The sequence below is a fragment of the Lynx rufus genome, unplaced genomic scaffold (assembly GCF_022079265.1).
Source record: "Lynx rufus isolate CCGP_SWC_20201006 ecotype Redwood Valley unplaced genomic scaffold, mLynRuf1.p SCAF_10, whole genome shotgun sequence".
Taxonomy (NCBI): Eukaryota; Metazoa; Chordata; class Mammalia; order Carnivora; family Felidae; genus Lynx; species Lynx rufus.
Genome location: NW_025814824.1, coordinates 7,518,894 through 7,540,117, shown reverse-complemented (window position 1 = coordinate 7,540,117; position 21,224 = coordinate 7,518,894). Strand labels below are relative to the sequence as shown.

The window sequence follows — 21,224 nt, the reverse complement described above, 5'->3', positions numbered from 1 at the left end:
TCCTAAGGGGAGGAAATAAAAATGGGTAATTCTATCTTTTATGTCATTACTGGATATTTGAAACACCAGCGTGCCGCATCCCGCTATCGGTGATGGTCGAGAAGCTAGAAGTAGTGTTGAGCTTGTGAGTGTTTTACTGTGTTAATGTCCTGGTCCATTTCACTCCTAATACCCTGATAGGGGAAGGGGCTCACAATCGGGGCGGACGTGGGAGGCTCGTTAGGTGGGACGAAGGGTTAGCTTCCTCTGCTCATTTATGCCATGATTTAGAGAACCTTAATAGGTCTGCCTTTATGACTGTGGGAACTTGTACATATTTTTCCATAGAAAAGAACAAGATTATTTAAAGAAGAAGAAAAAGAAGAAGAGGAGGAAGAGGAGGAGGAAGGAGAGGAGGAGGGGGAGGAGAAGGGAGGAGGAGAAGAAGAGGAGGGGGGAGGGGGAGGAGGAGAATGGATCCTTTGACTGCTACTTTGAGTACACAGAAATGAAATCTGATTTTTGTATTCGCTTATGTACAAATGAGGAAATGTCAAGGATGCCCTTTGTACTATCATCTCAAGATACAATTTATCCAACGACCACGGTGGGTAAGTATTACCCAAATTCCTTCGGCCAGTGCTTGTACGCTAGGTTAGCCCAGAGCACTACTGTGATGCAGAGGTTCTCGTCTGACGTGCTCTGCTCTCTCTTTACCAGTGCCTTCCGCACTGACCTTCCCTTTTCAGAGCCCAGGGATGTCCTTGCAAATACTGAGTAAGGAATGTTTCTCATGGCAATGGTCTTTCCTATACACTTCTGAGTAAAAAGAATAAAAACACAGGGGCCCCACAATAGGAGAAGACATGCACCAGTGTTAAGCCATTGTGACAACATTTATGTGCTACAACCTGGCTTTAAAAAATTTTCTTTTTATTTGAGAGGGAGAGAGAGAGAGAGAGAGAGAGAGAGAGAGAGAGAGAAAGCAGAGGACACAGAAGGAGAGAGAGAATATTAATCAGGCTCTTCATACAGCCTGATGTGGAGCTTGATCTCATGACCCTGGGATCACGACCTGAGCCAAAATCTAGAGTCAGGCACTCAATGAACTGAGCCACCCAGGTGCCCCACCACTACCTGGCTTTTCTATTTCCCATAGGGGAGGGTGCCAAATGGGAAATATTAGAAAAACAATTGCTGGAAGGAGGGTGGGAGAGGGGAGTGAAGCCTAGCACAGGAGAGGACGAGGCAAGAGAGCTCACCTAGCTGGTCAGGGAATACAAAGTTCTAAGGCCAAGGAAACCCTACTGCCAAAAACACTTGTGAATATGGCTATAAAAGTAACGCTTTGAGAAAGTGCCAGGAGTCAGGCCCAGAAAATGGAGAAAGAGAAATCCATACCTCAAATTTCGACAAGGCAAAAAAAGAGACAGAGCCTAGAAATGCCACGCGTCACCACAACACTTAGAAATCATGCGTGAAAGATTCTAGAAAGAATCATCGGTTGGCGAACAGTTCAGAAAGAAAACGGTCAGCAGGAGCCAGGAAATGGACATTGAGAACAACCAGAGAATCCTCCTTTCCTTTTTAGATGCCATTATGTGAAAGCCGCACATGTAATGAGCGCAGAATTCACCAGGACATTTAGCGAAGTCTCTTCGTGATAGCATCTTGGACAAGACTGAGAATCCAGGAGCTGAAGACAGCCCAGCTGGGTGCAGTCATAATTGGAGGAGCCGCTGTATCTAAAGAATATTGATTAATGGAAATATGCCAACCTAACTAATTGCCTTGTCTCCTTTCACCCTAAATCCCTAATTCGTCCCCCACGTTACCACCATAATTATCTTCGATCCGACCACGGTCTGTGTTCAAACATCTGAGCATGGCATATAAGGTCTGTTAACATCACTTCCCTTGTCAACTTTTTCAACCTCCATGCTTGCCTCAACAGCCAATAAATGACACTGCAGGTCTCAGGCGACCCTAGCTGACACGAGTCTGTGGCGCGAACAACACGGAAAGAGTAGAGAGGCATGCGATCCATGTGCTAAAAGACCCGGAAGCTGGGTAATGAGAAAAAAATCGCAGGGAACCAGTGATATTAAGGCAGAATCTCTGCATACATCAGTGAGGTCGTTAATGGAAAAGAAGGATCCTGGAAAGGCAGGGGGACCAGCTCACATGTGGGTGTTCCAGGAAGGGACGTTTTTGAGCTAAAAAAAAATACATATATGTAAAGAATGTTTGGACGTATTACTTTTTAAATAACAACGACAACAAAAAGAGATTGCCTTCGTTGTCAGAAAGCTTCAGACGAAGAGGCTTTATGAATATCTTTTGGGACTTTCTAAATGTGATTCCCCAAGCTGGAGGATGTGATTACATTTAAAAACGCTTGTAACTCTGATGGGCTACAGCTGTGCCCACAGCTGGCCCCACGGAGGGGCTGTGTAGCAAGCACCCACCCCGAAAAGCCACTCAGGAAAAACATCCTTCTATTCCAGTTAAAAGAGCCGCCCCACGGGAGCCATGACTGTCTTTAGTCCTTTAACAGTTAACTCAAGAGTTAGTCTGTACTCGACCAACAGCGGAAACAGTGAGCATTTAAGATGTCACGTGACACGTTGCGAGCGTTTATAAAGAGGGCTCCGGACTGTCGGTTGGGGTGGGGGGTGGTGGAGAATCATCTTTTGCCAAGACGTTTCGTGGAATGCCAAGACTGCAAACAGTATGTCAAGACTTAGCGGACAGCTCTGCATTGGGCCGTATTAACTCTGCCGCACATTTCCGTAGGCCTTTTGGCGTGTACGAAAACCAGCACCTTTGGGCATCGTACTTGGCTTCCTTTCTGCTTCTAAACTTTCTCACTTCTCAGAAACAAACTAAAGAGAGCAGAAGGAGCAATAAAAAAAAAAAAAATGCATCCTGACTCTAAAAGGACGGAATAAAAGGAGATGCTGTACACGCCATGGCTCGGAAAGGTCAAGGCATTAAGTGTGGTGCGGTGAGATCCTTCCTTTACTATCGCTACTTCCCCGGTCACTAGGAAAGCACGGGAATTACGGAGACTGGATTCCACCCGAGGAGGCCCTCAAGGGGAGCCGAGCCGGGGGTTCAAATGTCTGCTACTCCCGTGACTTCTCACGCAGGAATCCAAGGGAGCCAGCGGGGGCAGGGAGAAATCTCCTCTCCCCTTGCACGGTTCGTGCTATTTTCTGACTCGCACCTTCTGGCACCACTCAGACGAGCCAGTTTCCTCGGCAGCAATGCAGGAGGCCAGGCTGGTCTTGCTCTGGACGGCAGCCCCTCTGGGGTCAACTCCCGCCCCTGTGGCCATGAGCTACCTCTTCCCAGGGTGGACTGTCTATGTGGAGGGCTGCAGCCAGCCCTGTGCTTGTGTCTTCTCACTGATGCCCACGGCAGTTCCCACGGAAGGTTTTTAAACAGCTAAAATCTCTTGGAGGGAAAAAATACATTAATGGAAGAGTCTGGAGTAGAGAAAACCAACTTCCTACAACTGCAATAATCACCTGTCTTCTCTCTTAGGAAACTATTTACAAAAAAAATTTTTTTAATGTTTATTTATTCTTGCGCGAGAGACAGAGAGACAGTGAGAGTGGGGAAGTGACAGAGAGAGAGGGAGACTCAGAATCTGAAACAGGCCCCAGGCTCCGAGCTGTCAGCACAGAGCCCGACACGGGGCTCGAACTCACGAACCAGGAGACCATGACCTGAGCGGAGGTCGGATGCTTAACTGACTGAGCCACCCAGGCGCCCCTCGAAAACTCTTAACAGACAACATGATGTAATTCTAACAGTGATGTCTAACCTTTACTTGGCATATATAATGTGGCGGGCACCACGCTAAGTGTTACTGTCATTATTTCATTTAATGATATAAACACACTGTATTAACAAGCATTACATGACATAAAATTAGGATAATAATGACTGATTTAAAAGTTAGCATATTATTGGGGCACCTGGGTGGCTCAGTCAATGAAGCATCCGACTCAGTCGCATCATGACTTCGGATCAGGTCATGATCTCACAGTTGGTGGGTTCGAGCCCCCGCGTCGGGCTCTGTGCGGACAGCTCAGAGCCTGGAGCCTATTTCAGATTCTGTCTCTCCCTCTCTCTCTGCCCCTCCCCCACTCATGCTCTGTCTCTGTCTCTCAAAAATAAACGTTACAAAAAAAAAAAAGTTAGCATATTACGATAAACTTGTACGATCCTGTAAATTCTCGGATATATAAGTCAAAATGTTTTTTAAAAGTATCTGCTTATTTGCTTGAAGTATCATAATCTTTTCCTCTTAGCACAGTGTCTGTAAATTAGTTGGCATGAACATATTTGCTTTGAACAGTCAAGTGTATAACACAAAGGGGTGGGACCAGGTATATCAAATAATTAATTTCCTTCTGTTTTCGTAGAGAACATTCAATTTGCACTAATATAAATTACACATCGAGGTTCGCCATTACCCATTTTCATGTGGTTAATATTACCTTCAAATAAAGTAACTTTAAATTTTAACATAAAGGATTCTAGTTTGTGGGTGTGATGGTTAGTTTTCTGTGTCCACTGGGCTAGCCTCTAGTCCCCAGTTATATACAATAAGACACTAATCTAGGTATTGCTGTGAAGGCATTTATTTATTTTTGAGAGAGAGAGAGAGAGAGACCGAGAGACAGAGAGACAGAGCATAAGTTGGAGATGGGGAGAGAGAGAGGGAGACACAGAATCCGAAGCAGGCTCCAAGCTCGGAGCTGTCAGCACAGAGCCCGACGTGGGGCTCGAACTCACAAACTGTGAGAACATGACCTGAGTTGAAGTTGGATATTCAACCGACCGAGCAACCCAGGTGCCCCGTGAAGGTATTTTTTTAGACGTGACTAGTGTCTACAATCAGCTGATTTTTAAGGAAAGGAGATTATCCTGGATAATCTGAGTGAAGCTGATCCAATCACCTGACAGGCCTTGAGACCAGAACTGAGGTTTCCCTGAGGAAGAATCCACCTGCGGAGTGCTCATCCGATCCTGGGGCCAGGAACCCGGGTACCATCTGGACTCTTCACTTCCCCTCGTCCCTGGCATTCGATCCACCATTACTTCCCGCTGACTCACTTTCGTCCCAGCGGCCCGCTAACCCTTCCCCAAGCCTCCATTCTATCTTGTAAAAGTGCACACCCTTCTGCCTGGTGCAAAGGCTTCCCGTCTGTGTCTACTCCACATGCCGATTCCCCATCTATCAGCCCACCCCTTGTCAAAATCCGGCTTTGACATCTCTGATTGCCTCAAGGGAACGGAGTGTATCTCACCTTTTTTTTTTTTTTATACCAGGCACTTAGCAAACTATCAGATCCGTGGTAAATGTCGGGTGAGTAGGAGGCCGTCCCCCAAGGCACGTGGAGCACAGATTCTCCTTAGTTGGGTACTGTAACCAAAGCCAAGTGAAACAGTCACTAGGAGCCCTGCATTTCTGTTGGCTTGGAGGGTCTTTATCCCCTTTTTAAACTTTTCTTCTTTTATATAGACTGGTACGTGATACACACAGACCCGCACGTATTTAACGAACACGGTTTGATTTGGATGTATGTAGACACCCATGATGCAATCACCGTAGTCAAGGGAACAGAAGGTAAGGGACACACACAGCACCTCCCAGAGTCTCCCTTGTCATGTTATGGGGTTTTGGGTCTATTTTTTAAAATTTTTCTTGTCATCAGAGGATCTTAATTTTGGAGAGTCCGTGAAATCTCTAGAGCCTCTACCTAGAAGACACATTTAGCATATCGGTCCTGCGACTTTCTAAGTTTCCTGAAATCCATCCGGCCGTGGAGCTCCCACTTATGGTCGGTGGAGCCCAGGTTAATAATCCCTGACTGGGACCAAATACCACAGGTTCAAGTCTGTTTTTAATTCCCTCTGGTTTGGGTCTCGGCTGCCTTTCCCTTGTTTGGATCTCTCTTGGACCGTCATCCAAGAGTCCACATGACCCAGAAAGACTGGCTATCGGAGCCACTGGAAGATTATTCAGTGCTCAGGAAGGAACGTATTGGTGAGGACTCTTGTTGTGTGGGTATTTACACTATCCTGGGCTGGAGGTCTGTGATAGAACAATGCCTTCTGCTGAAGCACCTCTCCTTTCATCTTGGAGGCCCTGCATTTGCCTTTCAAGCTAGCTGGAAGATGAGAAATGGAAAAACTAGGGGCGTGTCACGTAAGCTAAGTCAGGAAGCAAGTCATGGCGCTGCTTAAAAGGAGCCCCTGCCTCCTGGCATCCAACCCAAACACGACTCTGAAGACACGGCCACCGGCCCGGGATCCACCGCGACAAGTTTCTACATCAGGCTTATCCAAGCCCTTGTGTGAAGTCACCCCGAAAATAAACCTCCACGGCTCAGAGAACCCAGAGACAAACGAATGGGAACACGTTGCCCGTGGATATCAAAGACAAAGCTCCAACGAAAGGGGAAGACGAGGGAACTGGTGGAGGGAGGAGTAATTCCTCGGGGGATGTGAGTACTTTAAGAACAGAGACGAAGAACAAGGCCCCAGAAGAGCTGTGGGGAGCTGTGTCATGATATTTGAGGACATCTATTAAGGCAGAGGAGTCTGAGCTAAATGCTTTTTATTCCAAAACCATTTTCATCGAGAATTCACACAATCTAATAAGGGAAAGGGAATGAGAAGCTTAGAAGGCTTCTGTCAATCAATCAAAAAAGCAATTACCTAGGAACTATTTCCATAAGGTAGCTGTGCTAGGCACTGTACAGCCCGAACTGGTTATTAAAACGCCCACCAGAGGGTCCTCATTCCTTACACGGTTGGCCGGAGCTGTGCCGAACAACCCCATTTTTGGTCACAAGTAACAATTTTCAGGGGGGGACAGAAATAAAACCACTTCGCCACGTATGACAAAGTAGACTGAAGTCATCAAGGACAATCTAAAAACCCACGGGGGGGGGGGCGCGTGGGTGGCTCAGTCGGTTAAGCGTCTGGCTTCAGCTCAGGTCATGATCTCGCCATTCGCGAGTTTGAGCCCCGCGCCGGGCTCTGTGCTGATGGCTCGGGGCCTGCAGCCCGCTTCCGATTCTGTGTCTCCCTCTCTCTCTGCCCCTCCCCCACTCACACTCTGTCTCTCTCTCTCTCTCAAAAATAAATAAACATTGAAAAAAAATTTAAAAACCCACAGGGCTCCTCTTGGCTTTCAAACAATAGAACCTAAGACTTCACTCCTTAAGAATCTCTAGCCTTTGCAAAGGAGCTCTCAAGATACCATGTTCCAGAACCACTCTCTGTGTGACGTCGTCCCAGCCGTTCTCTTAGGGTACTGAAAGCACGGGAGTCCCTGCGTCTCTGGTCAGGATGTCATCTTCGGGAGGGCAAGTTCAGGCCTTACTTGTTTCTAAATCCTCAGAGCTGCACCTGTGCTGCCTGTGGGCCCCGCCCAGTGAGTCGCTGATGCTGACCTCCTGAGTCATATTCTTAGGTGGGAGAGGAAGGCTATGCATTTCATGGTCTGGCACCCAGTCCCTCTAATGTCACTGCGATTAAGGACAGGCTGCAGAAAAGTGCAATTATAACAACCTAAGGTAATCCTGACATCTACTGCTGTGCCCTTCCTGGTACCAGGTTCTTTTAAAAGAAGTTCAAGCGGAAAGGTACGGTATTTTTTTTTTAAGTAGGCCCCCTGGCCGACATGGGGCTTGAACTCATGACCCCCTGATCAAGGGCTGCACGCTCTACCTGCTGAGCCAGTCAAGGTGCCCAAGAAGGTGGAGTTATTTTGACCTAAGCAGTGCTTTTTAAAACATTGCAGCTAGCGCCTTTATTCTCGTTTCTAAAATGACTACTGAAATGTGCACCCAAGCATTACACCTGAGTAGGTCCTTTGTCATCTCCGTGTCAACTCCCACCCTGTTTCCTTGCCTGCGTTTGTGTTATTTTCTGTTGACCTTATCATTGATGGGTTTCATCAAGGCAGCGTGGCTCTATGAAGACAGAAGATATGCGTCTGTCTTGTATACGCTGGGACGTGTGGGTCTAACCCAGGGCCTGGCACACAGCAGGTGCCTAAGAAATATTTGCTAGATGAAAGAAATGAAATCACGTGAGATTATTTCTCAAATAATTTACTGGAAGAGTGTTTTGAGGACATGCTCTAGAGGATAAAGACGGTTTTGTTGGCCAAGTGATTCTGAGCAGGGCTTAATGTTCCGTTTCCTCCACAGTATCAGATAACCCAGGCTCTGAGAATTCTTGTGAGAGGAAAGCCTTGAATATTATTTAGCTCTGCATTTCCCAAATATATAGGACAACAACAAACTTTTTAAAAGTAGTATCTGATAGGGGCGCCTGGGTGGTTCAGTCGGTTGAGCGTCCGACTTCAGCTCAGGTCATGGTCTCACACTCCGTTGAGTTTAAGCCCCGCGTCGGGCTCTGTGCTGACAGCTCGGGGCCTGGAGCTGCTTCGGATTCTGTGTCTCCCTCTCTCTCTGCCCCTCCCCTGCTCATGCTCTGTCTCCTTCGGTCTCAAAAATAAATAGAAACATTAAAAAAAAATTTTTTTAAAAAGTAGTATCTGATAACATCCTGTGGAATGTGTTCCAAAGAACCCACTTAGGGCAACACTGCTTTAAGAGCTACAGAAAGACCCTGGGCCTCTAGGCCCAGAGACGCTGGAATTTTCTGTATTTACAAGGCTGAAGGCAGCTTTTCCTGATCTCTCCAGAAAGAAAGAGAAGCTTTTTCTCACAAACTGCTTACTTTATGGACAAGTGACCCCGCCATTCCACTTCCCACACCCGACACGGATTCTCAACTCCTTCTCAAGGGCTCCAGAACCTGGTGGTAGACCAATGCTCTCAAAATCGTGGCTGGGACCACTGGGCCTCGCTAAGACAGAAGCCTCTGCACAACTGGCTTCAACTTCTGATCAGCTGCTTTGAGTATGAGGTTAAATTTAAGAGGACTTATTTCTATCATTTACATTCAATTAATTAACACCGCTACTTTGGGCCACAATTGTTTGCCTTATCAAAGCCAATCCAGTGGCCTTCTCAAAATCGGTTAACCTCAACAGAGGCATCAGGACAGTTGGGCAGGGTAGCAGGTGCCATCATCGTTCTCAGGGCAGATACAAGCAACACCAACAGCCATTAAAGTATGGAAGTGGGTAAATGACTCACTTAGAAAAATAACCATTTTAGTGCCCTTTTAATGTGAACCGAGCATCATGACTCTTCCAATATGATTTCCAATGTGATTTATCACGTGAAAGGAAAACAGGTTAGCACATCTTGAAATCACGTGTCCATGACAGGTGCCTACTACTGACATTCCATAGAGGGTCAGAGGGACTTTTCATTTATTCCTGAGAAGGAAGGAAGGAAGGAAGGAAGGAAGGAAGGAAGGAAGGAAGGAAAGGAAAGGAAGAAAGAAAAAGGAGGGAGAGGGGAGAGAAGAGAAGAGAGGGAGAGAAGACAGGGAGGGAGGAAGGGAGGGAGAAAAAACGAAAAAGAAAAAGGAGAGTCACAACCCGGAAGGCTCTGTGTGCCCCACTGTGCACGCCCTGTGCCAGGCAGATGTACGGAAAACAACACCCATACCGGTAACACCAGCAACTGTAACATGGGCCTCCATGTAGGGGAAATGGATTTTTTCACACAGCTTTTGAAGATTCCAACAACCGCACACAGCAGGGTGAGCTTTGTGGCACTCAGTGGAATCATTTATAGGTTTGAGTCTCTATGTGTGTGTGTTGGGGGCGGGGGGACGGCTCTGAACAGATTCCATCTCCCGGAAGAGAGATGTATCCCTAAGCTGCTCTGTCTTAGCCAGAGAGCTATTGTAAGAGCTGACCTCTCAAGAAGGAAACACGAGCGCACGTGGGGTTCGTCCGCATTTCAGATGCTGTGCTGGGTTTATAACAGACTGCGCCCAAGTTGCAAAACTGAAAGTCATCAACCAGGGTGGGCCGGAGGTGAATGTTAACAAAACGTTTAACCAATCAACGGCCAGAGTCTGGTGTCTTCCGGGAGCTGTGAAATGGAGGGCACATTCGTGCCATCTCTGACTTCTGGCCCCGCATTCTTTTGCGTTCTCTTTAAGAAGTCCGCTTCGAGGACAAGCCAGAGGCGAAGGGAGACCGCCCCCCCCGCCCCCCCCCCCCCGCCACTTATGCCACTACCAGGGTACGAATGAAAAATTCTGATAAAGCTCACAGCCTTGAGGAAAGTTTTCTCTTCTTCTGCCACTCATTATTGGGCAGAACTGAAGGACAGATTCTGCCTTTTGCTCTGCAGGCTAAGTTCTATTCTCGCTGGAGACCATCGCTGGGGAGTGGCGTGTCTCGCTACTCGCTTATTCGCGGAGCCCTCTATTTAATGGACTCGCGATCGGGAAGGCGCATTCCGCGGAAGAAGTCAGCTCTCCCCTGATGGAGTGAGTGGGTGTGCACACGTTAGGCAATGAGAAAAGTTATTTTCTGCATGCCATGAGCCAAATTATCCCAATTCCTTTGCCGAAGAGCTTCCCCCGCCCCCCCCCCCCGCCCTTCTCCTTTTTTCTCTTCATAGCTTGAATAATATTTAGCTAAGATTTCAGGTTCCTGGTTTTCAGTAGGATCCAACAGGTGTGGGGAAGGGTCATATGCCCACGGCCAGAGTCGTGAGGTCTCTGCCGTATGATGAGCGTCTGTCTTCGGGCTCGGGGAGCCTTCTCACTGGCCCGAATTTCAGAGCAGGGCCTCATAAAGCCGGCGACGTTAAGACCCAAATAATGTCATTTAGTGTCTAGGGGGAGGTTAAAAAGAGGATTAGAGGAAAGCAGGCAGGCAGGGTATATTAAACGAGTCCATGACTAGCAGGGTGTGACAGAAAAGGGTTTTATTCTTTTCAACAAAACAATTCCCCAGGGCTGGGATCATTACTCCACTGTGCCTTTATCACCTTGGAATTTTTATGGTTATTTTTGATGAATTCACATTTTTGTAAAGGCTTTTTTGAAATGATGCCAGTTTTCAATTTTTAATTAAAGTCGTAAATAATCTTAATTCTGCCTTAAAAGGTTTATTGTTTCTTACTTTTTTTTTTTTTTTTTTTTTAGTTTATTATTGCTGCCAGGAAATATTTCAAATACCAAGCACTGATGTGAGTTAGCAATTAGAATCTCTCCAAGGTCTAGTAACAACGTTGTACGCCATGTAAATATCACAGACCAGTTTACCCCGAGAGGTCTGAAAGTGTGGATTGGCTGCTTTCAGGTTTATTCACAATGCTTCTCCCGGGGGTGGCATTTCCTCTTTCTATCGGACGGGGCGACTTTCATCGTTTTAATTTCCACAGATTAATTTGTCACTGATTCGTAACAGATTTTAAGAATCTTCGGATTAAAAAAGACAGGTCACTAAGGTCTGGGCAATGAAAGGCAGCCATATCAGTTCAGCCATTTGCAGGAAACAAGGTGCACATTAAAAGCTAAATGAGCACAGAGTACCTCACTTTACAGAAGACAAAATTAAGAGCATAATGCAGTATTTGATATTAGGCTATCGCACAGCTCCTCGAAAGTACACCCTGGCTACCCAGCCTCACTGCTGAAGGCTGTCTGCACAAATTGCCCATCAATTTCTATTTTGTAGCCTCGGGTCCAGTTTTCGTTTTTAAATTAGTGCTTCAAGAATCTTTCACACACTCCAAACTAAGTCTTCCTTTATATAGAGGCTGAGACAGACCACGTCTGAACAATAGAAACCAATTAATTAATGATCCCTGAAAATATCTCATTATGTTTCCATACCTACTGTCAACCTAGGTGACCTTCTTAAGTTGACTACACAATGTGATGCTTATTTGTCTGGATGCAGCACTTATATTCCCTCATGTCCATGGCAGGTGTTACTCTCTGTGAAGGTGAAGGTGCTCTCCAGTCTTAGGATAGATTTCCTAGCATGGTAAAACCCCACACAGTTCAGACAACGTGGGAGGTGGATGGTCAGATTTAGGAGAAAAAACTCTCAAGAAGGTTTTTGTTTTTTTGAATTTTTTATATGTTTGTTTATTTTTGATGGAGAGAGAGCGAGCGAGCGAGGGAGAGAGAGAGAGAGAGTGCGCGCACAAGCAGGGGAGGGTTAGAGAAAGAGGGAGACACAGAACCCAAAGCAGGCTCCAGGCTGTGAGCTGTCAGCACAGAGCCCGATGCAGGGCTCGAACTCATGAACTGCGAGCTCATGGAGATCACGACCTGAGCTGAAGTTGGGATGCTTTAACCGACTGAGCCATCCAAGCGCCCCTGTTTTTTTTGTTTTTTAAACAAAGACAACTTATTAGTTCAAGTTCACAAGATACACACGGAGATAATGGCAAAAGCCGTTAGACCGTGGTCCTGCAACACAGTAGGCAACGTTGGTGTTGTTGAAATATTAAGTGTCCTCCTTAGAGCTTTAGATTATTAATTCACTTAGCAGTTCCTTACTCTTCTACGGTACAGGAATATCTTCAGTGTGGGTTTAATGGTCATCTGTTATCAGTTTACTGTATTCCAATAGAAGAGACTTACAGGAAAAAAAAATGATCTAACAACTGACTTACAAGAGTGGGTTTACATACAATTAAGAGCATCTATCAAATCCTTCCAACTGGGCATTTTTCTAATTCGCAGGGAAGAGGTCAAATTCTTTCCATATATGAGCCTTCAACTGGCACTGTGCTAACACGTCTCAAGAAGAAAAACCTCAAGTAAAAAAAGACTACACAGCCATTTCCCGACATAAAAGCATTAAATCCCTATAAACCAGGAAAGAATGCACGATTCTAGTTAACTAGAAGCCACAGTGACCTGAACACCAGGGTCATGGGGTTCAATCACATCATGGGGACTTGAAGTATTGTGAATCTTAAGACTTCCCTTAAATTTGTTACGAAGGGCCCTTACGTGAATCAGGTACCATCTCAACACAAATGAGACGCTCATAAAGCTAAGGTCAGCTCAGTGTGGTTTTCTGCCATGGTGAGAAGTTGCTTATTGGTCTAAAAAGTTAGAAACTCAGTTACCGGGACCTCGAAAGCCGCTAAACTCCTTGTCACCATGGGGCCAACCACTTGCTGGAGATCTTACGAGATCACGAGAGAGAGAGAGAGAGAGAGAGAGAGAGAGAGAGAGAGAGAGGGTGGGGTGGGGGGAGAGAGAGAGAGAGTCAGTCAGAGTCAGACAGGTTGGGTGGTTGATCTTTAACATTTCTCCCAAATCCAAAACTCTACGATTTCTATGTGCGCTAAAAGCCACATTAATTCCTCACCGGTATCAAAGTCATTTTAGGTTCAGTTCCTCTCTCAGACTTCCATACACAGCACCTATTAAGAAACGTGTCTTTTTCTAAGCTTAAAGGGAGGGATATTCTGCACTTAATCATCCTAGAGATACACCTACCTTCTCCATCAGAACTAACAGGGTTTCGACCAATTGATATTTTAGGAAAAAGCACTTACCTCCAGAAAGGGTTTCTGTTGTGCTCTTTTTCCCAATTCAATTTTCTTTAGCTATTTGGACTTAATCTCCATAAAAGCCTTTTGTTACTCTCCGGTTTAGGTGACTTTTACTAATTTCCTCTGATTCTTATCATACAGGCCCTCCCCCAGAAATTCCTATCTGGTCACACGCGCTATGCAGACCACAGCACCGCTGTTACTTCGGGGAAGATGTCCCCCATCAGAGAGTCTAATGCATGAAACTACCTTGAGAAGTCGAAGAATGCCAGGGCCCTGCACAAGGTCCCAGTACTGCCAAGAGTAACTTAAATGTGCCTTTCCTGGCTAGATCCATTCTCTTTCGAAGTTACCTTTTTTCTCGCTTGTTGATCTTTGGAAGAATGTGCCTTCACGTGCTTTCTGAGGGAGCTTGGGTCTGTGTAGCGTTTGGAGCATCCTGGAATTTGACAAGCATAAGGTTTCTAAATGAGAAAGAAAAAAAAAAAAAACAAAACAGCTGTAGTTAAATCATAGAGGTGACCAGGGAAGATTTACTCAAGACTACTGACTTCAGAGCATGAACTGTTACCAACTGACTGACGTGAAATGCTGGGCAATACTTGTGGGTTTTAATTAGAAAGCCCAGTAAGTTTGCATCAAGGGAAAGGGGAGAGTCAACTTTCAAGAAACGAGGAGGCAGCGTTTAGGGGTGTGCTCTCCCCGCAAAACGTCTTGTGGCATTTCTGGATGTGGGAATCATTAGTAAGCATCTCTAGTCATACTTACAGTTCTGTTCCCCTGAAAACAACCTCTGGTATTGTCAGAAACTAGGAAACACACATTCTCTAAGAGTTCGGGTATAAAGAAGCTGCAGAAAAGTCCAGAAAGGACTGGGAATGTTTCAGAGGAAACCTGATTCAGAGAGAAGGAGAGAATTAAAAGGGAGTGTTAGTGGAAAGTGAGCGAGAGACCATAGGTTTCAAACAACAGACACATGCAAACTCAGCCAGAGAAACATTAATCTTATTATAGGTATGACAGGTATAGGGGGAGGCCCGGTACTCAGCTGGGTTACACGCGTAAGCTCTTGGCTGAGTGTAATGAGACCACAAGTTTTGGCCACCTGCAGCGCCCCCAGGCTCCTGAGATGTGAGGTACAGAGCCTAAGGCGGAGTCCAGAATCTTTTTAATTTTTGCACCCCTGGTGACGGGTATACAATTATGAGGAATGAATGAATGGGAGCACGCCATACATCAGTTCAAATTTTAGCACCTATGCCTACTGTGACAACAGAATTCATAGCAAGGGTTTGAGAGTATTGGCTTTTATGTTATGAAATAAAGCGAAACTGTTTACTCAAAGAACTAAAAGAAGAAGTCGCAAGATAAACGATGTAAGTCACAGCGTAGAGTCACTTTGTACCTCTCAGTAGGTGACGTTAATTGGAGTTGTGCCCTCATGATTTGAAATGTAAGCAGGAGAAGTGAAACCCTGCCCCTAAAATAGGATTCTTGCTCTAGGAACCTGCTCTTCCAATGACCAAAAAGAAAAAAAAAATTCAGATTTTTAAAAATTATTATTTCCAGTTTGCTCCTGTTTTCATGTGGATGTTTGTCATTTTGGGAACCAACATATACGTGGATTCTTGCCCCGCTGGAAGCTGTATTTGTGCTTCACTTTTTTGTTTCTGCCATTTTTGATTCCAAGCACAACGTAAAGTCATGAATATATAATTTAGTTGGACACTCCCAATTTGAATTCGAAGTTTGATGTCTCTGTTCCTTGAGTGACTGATTGACTGAATCACCCAACAGGTCTGAACGGTTTCATGGTATGCTGGGTCCTGCGTCACATGTAAGAATGCTAACAATGAACATTGGATGCACCAGGCTCTCCGTATCTCAGGTTTTGCCAAAGGCGAGCCAACATGGGCTGAAGTCACTAGTCAACGAGTTTCCCTCGGGCAAACAAAAGTTTTCTTTCACCTGGGAATCTCTTCTGGGTTCGCACAGCGGTCTTGCCATAGCCTTCCCCACCCGGCCCTGGCTTTAGGGGAACAACCAGCTGATATCTCTATTAGCGGTCATGTTGTGACCACATAAACTTGCATTCTGGGCACTAGAGGAGATGTGGCATGTTCAAAAAAAAAAACCCAAAAAAAACAACTTTGGGAACATTAACACGTTATATAAACCAACCCTATTATTATTACGATGGTCACTAATATCTGGGTTGAAAAGAAAAGGGTAATGTCATTTTGTATTTGAGTTTGGGATGTTCTTGAAACATCTCACCATCCCTCCCAGCTGGCCTTCACTCTCTCCCCTGCTGTTAGCCACCTGGGATCAGTGTGCCAAAATAGCAATGTCAGGGGCGGGTCCAAGTGGTGTACTGGTGATTTGATCTCAGGTTACCCCAGCTTTAAATGGCACGCTATACTTTATTAAACTATATTTTCCATGTGCACTGTAAAATCACTTCCCCTGTTTAGACAGTAAGATGCTAATAGGGAAATAAGTTAATAAAACTTTTCAGGGTTAGAATTTTGAACTTGGGAAAAATCATTTTCCTGTAAGAATCCCCTGAGTTGAAGAAAAGATACTTTATCCAAAATTCTGACAGCATTAGCATAAGGAGTGGTTAATGAAAGGAAATGGGGGCCTAAATTTAAATAATACATTCTTCAAGCAGCTACAGTTTGCTTTTTAAAACAAATGCTTAATTTCTGCACGATTTAAAAAGAGCTTAACAATTCGTTTAACGCAATAAAAATTTAAACAGGAGGTAGGTTTGCATCTTAAAAGGAGGAACGATGGTTTTAAAAGATTTAATAGAGAGGTAGTTAAAAAAAAATAAAAATGGCTGGGTTTTAAAAGCTACTGCATTGAACTGAATCATGAAATTATTATCTGTGGTAGCTTTCCTCAAAAGTTTTAAAACGTGATTTTTTTTTTTGAATTCCAAAATGATTTTAGAAAATGCTCATAGTCTGATTAGCTAAAATTAGCTCCAAGTAAAGAAGGGTATTGTAGAGCCGTAACACTCAGGCTTACAATAGTTCTTACAAACTACAGATAACTAGCTAGAGTGGAGGCAATTTCTCAAGACAATCTTGTCTTGTGAACGCTCATTCTCCCATGATAAAGTTTAATGACAAATTGGAAAATTTATTAGATTCTACCAAGGCCATTTTAGACTTACAAAATAGGGCATTTTAACATAATCTATTCTTTTTTTCCCCCTACTTCTACCTTTAAAAAATCCTGCTATTCACCAAATTTGTTCACTTAACATTCCACTCTGGTGGTCCTAAGATCACCGGATTCAATCCAGCTAGAGCAGGAGGGGGCTATGCTGTGTCCATATTGCTCTAATTATATTTCGGCTATTTACCAGGCAAACCCTCACATTTATGTATCTTAGGAGATAATGCTGTTTAGAAAGGTTATGTGACATATAGCTAAAATGACTTCTATCAATATGACTAATAGAGACTAATATAAAATTTAATAAATATGTCAACTGTAACATCAGAAGAATCTTAAATATGTATGAGAAGGTGTGTAGAAATAACAGTATCTTTTCAAAATTCAAATTCTGGTGTAGTTTAATAATAGACATCAGAATGTTAACACTGAAAAAGTACTGCCATGAATATATTATTTGCAAGCACGTGGGATAAGAGCTCTGGGATGTGTACGAGACATCCATCCTGATGGCTTTGTTGAGTGAAGCGAAACTGCACGGAGTCTACCTGGCCCCGTGTAAGGAAAATGGCATCGAAACTTGAGAAATGCCAAAGAGGACAATCAACAGAACTGAGAAAATAAAAGAGCCTCAGAGAACGAGCAAAATGTTACAGCACTGAGAGAGTTAAGGTGTAATAATGGCAATCAATCGTTCTCACAGGAGTTATGCCAATGGATCTGTGGCTGTTAACACAACAGCGGCACGGGAAAACTTAACCCTGGGGAAAGATGTGCGGATTCTTTGCAGATCGCCTGAAGGTGAAAATGCCAGGTGGCTTCTCTAAAGCAAAAGGCCAGATTCACTCAGTAACCATGCCAGCCTCAAAGTTCTTATGGCAAAAAGAAAAGAACCAGGGTAAAAAAACAAAACAACAACAACAGTAACAAAAACCCAAAGACCACGATGCTTCCTCTCCAGCAACAGTATATATGATCTACTTCAGCATCCCGATATTTGAATACTTATGATGATGTCCAATCCCCAGCAGTCATTCTCTGTACTAAAACCTGTTATGCGACAGCCCCTGAAATGCCTTTATTTTATACACACAACTCTGTCTCAGGCAGTTGTAATATTTAGGGTAACCTGTGACTACAGAAAAATGAGGAAAGAGCCAGACGGGGCCCCTTCTGGACCTTTACCAAGGTTCCACTGCTGCCCTTGGCATTGTCCCTATAACCTGCAGACCATAAAGCAAACACCTTCCTGTCCCACTATCACATGGGCCCTTCCTCACACCGGGGCTCAGGGCTCGGGGCTGGCAGCTGGAAAGCCCATGCTGTCCTTACAGTGTCCAGATGTGTCCTCTGGTGCTTGGCACGGTCACTGGAGTTACTGAACGCCTTCTCACAGCCTGGGTGCTGGCACAAATAGGGCTTCTCGCCCGTGTGGCTCCGCAAGTGAATCTTGAGATTCTCAAGCCTTGAAAAGGCCTTCTTGCAACCTTCAAACTGCAAAGAGAAAAACAAGTTTCAGCTGTTGAGAAGGAGCTTGACTGTTTGGGTCTGGGGGGACAGGAAAGAAAAAAAAAAAGGGTCCTTAGTGTGTATTTAGCCAAAACCAAAACACAAAAATAATAAAATAAAATGAAATCCAAACAGTAACAAATATTCTAAAAATATCCACATATTTATGTGAACTGCATTTTTCCACTAATATACATGCCACTTTCCACACCAGATCTGGGTCCCAACCTGATTTCTGTGATTACTTATGTCAGAGAAAATTTGCTGTGAACCATCTGGCTCAGTTAATAAAAATACAGTAATGCGTGTCTTAAAGATTTATGAAAAAATTAACACACTTTTCCATTTCCAAATTGGTATAAATGGAAGGAACCAGGAAGGAAGAAACTTTTGACAACTAATAAACTAACAACGACAACAAAAAATCAAAGTGAAGTATGAGAATAAAGGTGAGCAGCAGATCCCAGAGTCCAAGATGAAAACGGCGTGTTTCCGTGGAATCGTCGCGATCGTAGCTTCCCGAACAATCTTAAGGAGTTTTTCGACTCCCCCAAAGAATGACTCCGTTAACGTCCACTGTGACGCCAAGCCTAATGAGATGGAGTCTTTCTGGCATGCTTTTAAAAGCAGAACTGGAACACAATTCATTTCGGTGCTGGGAACGTTTTCCAAAGAGTGATCGTTTTGCTTGTTTTTGTTTTTCTAAGAAATGTTGTTACCTAGTTCATGAAGAGAGGAATTGAAAGTGAAGGGCTGAGGATTTCAAGAAATGCTTTACTGGTTTGTCAATAATATTTATTGATGGTACTATTTATTTCACGTCTTCTGTGGGTAAAATAACAGCTGTTATGTAAGAGGCTCACAGTGAGTCCAGTCCTGAAGTGGCCATCTAGTAAAGAGAACGTGTAAGAGAAAGCCTGTAAACGAAGCATAAGTGTGAGGTGGGCACACCCCCTCGGACTCGCTCTTCACTGCCAAGCCCTAGAATGCTGATGCCGCTTTGACAATTTGAATCCCATTTGAGTCCCCGCTGCAAAGGAAACGTAGAAATATGGAAAAGGTACCAGAACAAAGCCTAGTAGGTTTCAAGCGATCCAGAAACCTCATTTCTTGGAGAGGAACATGGGACGATGGGGGGAAGGACAGAATAGGAGTAAAGAAGGTAACTTTAAGAGGGTTTCCATTCAAAACCAGCAGGTATTAATTAACCTTACCAGAAGACATTTTATAAAATTCCTCGGTTCTCTCACTTATCATGAGAGATGATGGAGCGTGGGGTACATTGTTTAGGAAGGGATGACCCAGGGCTGGCCAGGCTCTGGCTATCTGAGATTTCATCTTTAAGTGAAGGATGAACTGAGGAGAAAGGATAATCAGACATGTCATAACTCCCATCTATTGAAGTCATCCAGATTTTGCGTGCTGGAGTATTTTAAGAAATTTATGAAAGTTGCACTTACGCTTGATTGAGAGTTATACATGTTTCACAGACATATGTTGGTTTATTTCAATTTTGATATTTTGCTTAAAATAATTTTGGTGTTTTCCTGATTTCGATTTCACATAAAAATAAATTTAGCCTGAACAGAAGAGGATTTGCTGATGAAGCCACTGCTTTTTGAACAGAGTGAAAGGCATATGATGATACGCTGCTTGGGACAGACAGAGGAGTTAAGTGGCTTATCTCTGCAGGTTTTCGAGTGGGTCTCAAATCTGAGAAGAAAGGGGCTCAATGTTGACCCCCCAATTCATGGCTAAGAGGCCTCTCCTGACCAAACCTCTGTTTTTAAGGTTCTCTCCAAATGACAACTGGGAGCAATGTGCTGGAGCTCAGCCGATCTGACGTGGGAGTCAGCCGGTGGGCCCTACTGGGGTCTGAGATGAGCTTGTGGTCTTGGACTCCTCAAGCCTGTAGTCTAGTTCCTAGCAAGGCTCTTTTGTAGGAGAGATGCTGTTCCAGGACCAGCTCCAGGGTGCAGACCCAGACCCGGGGAGGCCGCAGCCTCCACCCTGTGGCCCAGTTGTCCCAGATACTGGTCAGAGAGAAGGCTACGTTGTCGAGGCACCAACATGGGGGTTGGAGAACCCCTTTAGAACAGGTGAATGAGGCTTCTCCAAGCACCAGACAAACAAGACACTCCCCCCCTCCCCGATCTACTGCAGAGTGATTAGGGGGATCTCAAACACGTCCTAGAACTAAATCTAACCATCCACCTGATGGCACATAAACTGGATGTCAGACTGGTGTTTCCATGCTCTCTCCTGTTAAATGTCCAGTAAAATGTCCAGTTAAAATCAACCAATATGCTATTATTACTATTAACGGGGGCAGTGACCGAAGACTAAGCGGCTCGTGGCATTCGGAGCAAATGAGTGAAGAGTGACCTGCATCTCAGAACATCCTGACCATGTTTAAAGAGCAAAGACGGAAGAAACTATGAGCGCCTAGACTGAAAATGACAACCACAAGATTATCTACAAAACCCTGAAAATCCGGCTGGTCTCAGATGTCTCCTTGGCAGCAAGAAAGGCTGGAAGGTAACAGTGTCTGTGGTACCTGCACTAGCATTAGAGTATTTTTAGGGGAAAAGATGAACAGAGAAGGGGTTTGACCCTACTGGGTTGTATGAATAAGGCAAGAGAAGGGCAACTTCTTGGACTCAGGGGCTCATAATATATACCACCCACCTGTTCCTGCTGAAAAAGTTCACCCAAAACCATGAACCCCAAACCAGTAGAGTCAGGCACCGAGAGGTCGACAAGTGTCTCCTCGGGGGGCCTAGCACCCAACGCATCACGGCCGGTTGCCTGATGATTGGACACCTGATTGAACTTGCCACACCAATAATTCTCCAGAAGAGGAAGGAGGTGCTGTTCGTTTGTCTAATGGTGTCTGGATGAGACTTGAAAGCAAACCATTTTGTAATGAATCATTATCACTCCTTATGGGAATAACCCTGTAATTCAACACAAGAATTTCCTTTCCCTCAGGGCAATTTTACCCCTAGCTTTATAAATTCAGTTAAATGCAAATGCATTAAAAATAAACTAACA

The 21,224-nt window shown here is 44.6% G+C and overlaps 1 protein-coding gene across 2 annotated transcripts in view; it reads right to left on the bottom strand.

The window, feature by feature from the left end:
• GLIS3 (GLIS family zinc finger 3) overlaps positions 1 to 21,224 on the bottom strand; it is a 445,161-nt gene that overhangs the window by 82,531 nt on the left and 341,406 nt on the right. For both annotated transcript variants that reach the window (XM_047101446.1, XM_047101440.1), the window contains exons 5-6: positions 17,994 to 18,155; positions 13,826 to 13,936 (exon numbers count right to left, since the gene is read on the bottom strand). In XM_047101446.1, the coding sequence (XP_046957402.1) occupies positions 13,826 to 13,936; positions 17,994 to 18,155 (273 nt within the window). The remainder of the gene's footprint in view (positions 1 to 13,825; positions 13,937 to 17,993; positions 18,156 to 21,224) is intronic.